Source organism: Camellia sinensis, chromosome 10 (genome assembly GCF_055761805.1).
Source record: "Camellia sinensis isolate YWXY chromosome 10, ASM5576180v1, whole genome shotgun sequence".
Lineage (NCBI taxonomy): Eukaryota > Viridiplantae > Streptophyta > Magnoliopsida > Ericales > Theaceae > Camellia > Camellia sinensis.
In genome coordinates, this window is record NC_138970.1 from 155,161,571 (window position 1) to 155,164,449 (window position 2,879).

The following is a 2,879-nucleotide window of genomic DNA, read 5'->3' on the forward strand; positions in this document are numbered from 1 at the left end:
AAAATTACAGGTTAAAATAAAGGCTAAGTGTATTGTTCATTAACTTGTTGAAATTTGTAGCAATTTACAAGTAGGTTAGACTAAGATTACCATTTAATACTTGTTAAAAATTGAGAAGAAGCTTGCGAAGTTTACATTCCGGAATATATGTTCTATACTTGTTGAAATTTATGAAAAGTTTGCAGGTTAGTATCTTGCCGAAGTGAAAGTTTTGTAGTTATACCCGAGGTATGTAACCCCGAGAAGATTCCACAAAGGAAGCAACATGAAGAAGCATGCAAAAAACTTCTAAATACAAGACTATGCAGAAACTAGTCAACAGAACATCACAAGATTAAAACATCCATAGAAAAGAACAGTTGCAATTACATATTGAAAAAACCACGACGGCCATAAGAAGAAGTTTTGCATTGTCCAAAAATTAAAAGAGTACAAAAGTGCAAAGTACAGAAAAAGAAGGAAAAAGTACAAAAGACAATTTTCTCAAGATTCTTCACTGTTAGCCACTGCAGGGACTGGGACCTCGGACGATTCTGGTGGAACCTCGTCGGCCACTTTTTCCGCTTGTATCTCGGCATCAATCTCTGCTAATGATTCCTCAACACTTCTTTCTATCAAGAGAAGATTGGACGATAGCTGCCCAGTGGCAGTTTCCTTGGTTGCCTCCTTGGCCTCATCACCCTCCTCATCCAAGGTTAAGTCCATAACCTGCTCTGCAGGAGGAGGGGACTTGGCTTCGACGGCGCCCTTGGGTTTTCTCACCAAGGCTTCTTCATTGACCTCCTTATCTTCATCCTCAGCATCAGATTCTGATTCACCTTCAGGTGGAGGTGGAGGAAATGGCAAGGGGATGGCATCAGCATTCCGAAGGGGCGAGTCAACAGGGAGATCAAGCTTCTTTATCAGGGACATCCAACCTAGGGAAAATCCCCTGTTGCATGCCTGCCTGACTTGAAGCTTATAATCTTCTACGACGTCGGCCATACCTTGGGCGTAGGCCTTTTCATCGGCCTCTTTGACTTCGGCCTCTTTGGTGGCCAGAGCTTGCTGGAGTTCTTTCTCCGCTTGGGCCTTCTGAACCTCGGCCTCTCTTTTCTCGGCCTCAGCAACTTTTCTAACGGCCTCAGCAGATTCGGCCTTCTCAAGAGCTAAAGTTTGAGCTTTAGTTGCAGCCTCGGCTTGATCCTCCAATTTTTTCATTTTTGCTTCAAGGGACTTTATCTCTCTCTTCATGGAAGATGCTTCCCTTTTCATATCAACCAACCTTTGACGATTTTCAAAAGATTGCATTGAAAATGAATGGGCATGCTGAATGGCCTGCAGAAAAACAGAAGTGTTAGATAATACTCTCAGTAAAAAACGGAAGAAAAGATCACAAGTACAAACAGAAATACTTACTTGAACAGAGTGTTGAAGCATGAGAGCGTAATTCTCGTACTCACTAAGCTTAGCATTTCGCTCCAAGTCATTCGGAAGGAGAAGAGCAGTACTGAGGGCGACACCAACGTTAATATCGTCGGCACTTTCACTAGCCATAATGGGCCTATCCTCCAGGGATAGATCAGGGGCCCAGGGGACGTCGGGCTTCTTTGAAGCCGAGGTCGTCGCGGACGATGACCTCGCCTTCTTCGATTGTGTAGATCCTGAGGGTTGGCCCTCAGCAGACCTCTTGGTGGAAGTAGAGGCTGATTTTTTGCTTTCTGCCAGTTTAGAAATCGGCAAAACATCCTCAACCTCGGCATCTGTAGCCTTGGCCTTGGGCTGAGCCTTTTTAACTCTCTTTGGCTTTGGTGGGAGCATTGATTGGGAAGGAACAGCATCGACATCGGTTGGAAGATCGGCGAGAAGATCTTGAACGACGGGCCTAGAACGAACCATCTCGGCAGTTTTTACAAGTCTTCGTCGACGTTTGCGTTCTGGGATTGGTATTAAGTAGGGGGCCAAAGTCGATGGAAGATCGACAGGGTCAGATGTAGACTCTTGGTCTGTTCGTGATGTTGAGGCGGTGTGAGTTGTGGCAGTAGGCGGGGAAAGGCTTTTCTTCCTTTTCTTTGGGATGTCGGGTAAAGTGGATTTATATATAGGGATGAAGTTTAGTAACAGTGGGGCTTTTCGTTTATGGATTGGAAGGTTAACGAGTGTTTTCAGATTTGTTCCTGGGAAGAAGGATTGACGAAAATTTTTCGGTGGCTGATGAAGATCTGCAGGACAAAGAGACAGACGTCAGAAACAAAAAGTATTAACGACTTAAATAAAAACAACTAAGTGATGACTCAGGGCTCTTACTCTTGCCCTCTGAAATTGTTCGAGGAAGAGGGTAGAGGTGGACATCTTCATCTGGGCCAAATTCCCAATTTCCAGAAGCAATGACAAAATCATCTCCAGCCCCCTTGTTGGAGTCTGGGAGGTCGGCTACAATTTTGTACTGAGTAGATCTCGGCTTAAGGTAATAGACAAAACCCCTATCCTTCAGGTCGAGAGGGCACATGGTATAACAATATTGAAGGTCGGCCAGGGTGATTCTAAGATTTTCCTGCCTAACTAAAGCTATAATACCGTTAATCACCCTATACGAGTTGATAGTAAGTTGCATGGGGTTCAGCCTGTAAAAATGAAGAACTTCACGAAAGAGGGGATGACGTGGAAGCCGAAGTCCACATTCGGTAAAAGCTACTATAGGAAAGGGCATCGTATGGTCTGTGGGCATGATGGTATCACCGTCCCCAGCTAGTTTGAGATGAACATCGGCTGGGATAGAGAATTCCTACCTAAAGTATTCTAGTTTTGTTGGGGTATTTACCCTATGCCTCCACATACCCATTATGTCGGCTTAAGCTAAGAGAAATATGTTTCAGAAGATGGGCGTTTTTTAGTTTTCC

General features: G+C 44.4%; 1 protein-coding gene across 1 annotated transcript; it reads right to left on the bottom strand.

Moving 5' to 3' along the window:
- Positions 1–420: 420 nt before the first annotated feature.
- Positions 421–2,521, bottom strand: LOC145801758 (uncharacterized). Its single transcript, XM_082893462.1, has 2 exons — positions 1,399–2,521; positions 421–1,317 (listed from the first exon to the last, which is right to left on the bottom strand). The coding sequence occupies exons 1-2, from the start codon at positions 1,876–1,878 to the stop codon at positions 484–486; spliced, it is 1,314 nt and encodes a 437-aa protein (XP_082749588.1). The 5' UTR covers positions 1,879–2,521; the 3' UTR covers positions 421–483.
- Between the last annotated feature and the right edge of the window lie 358 nt (positions 2,522–2,879).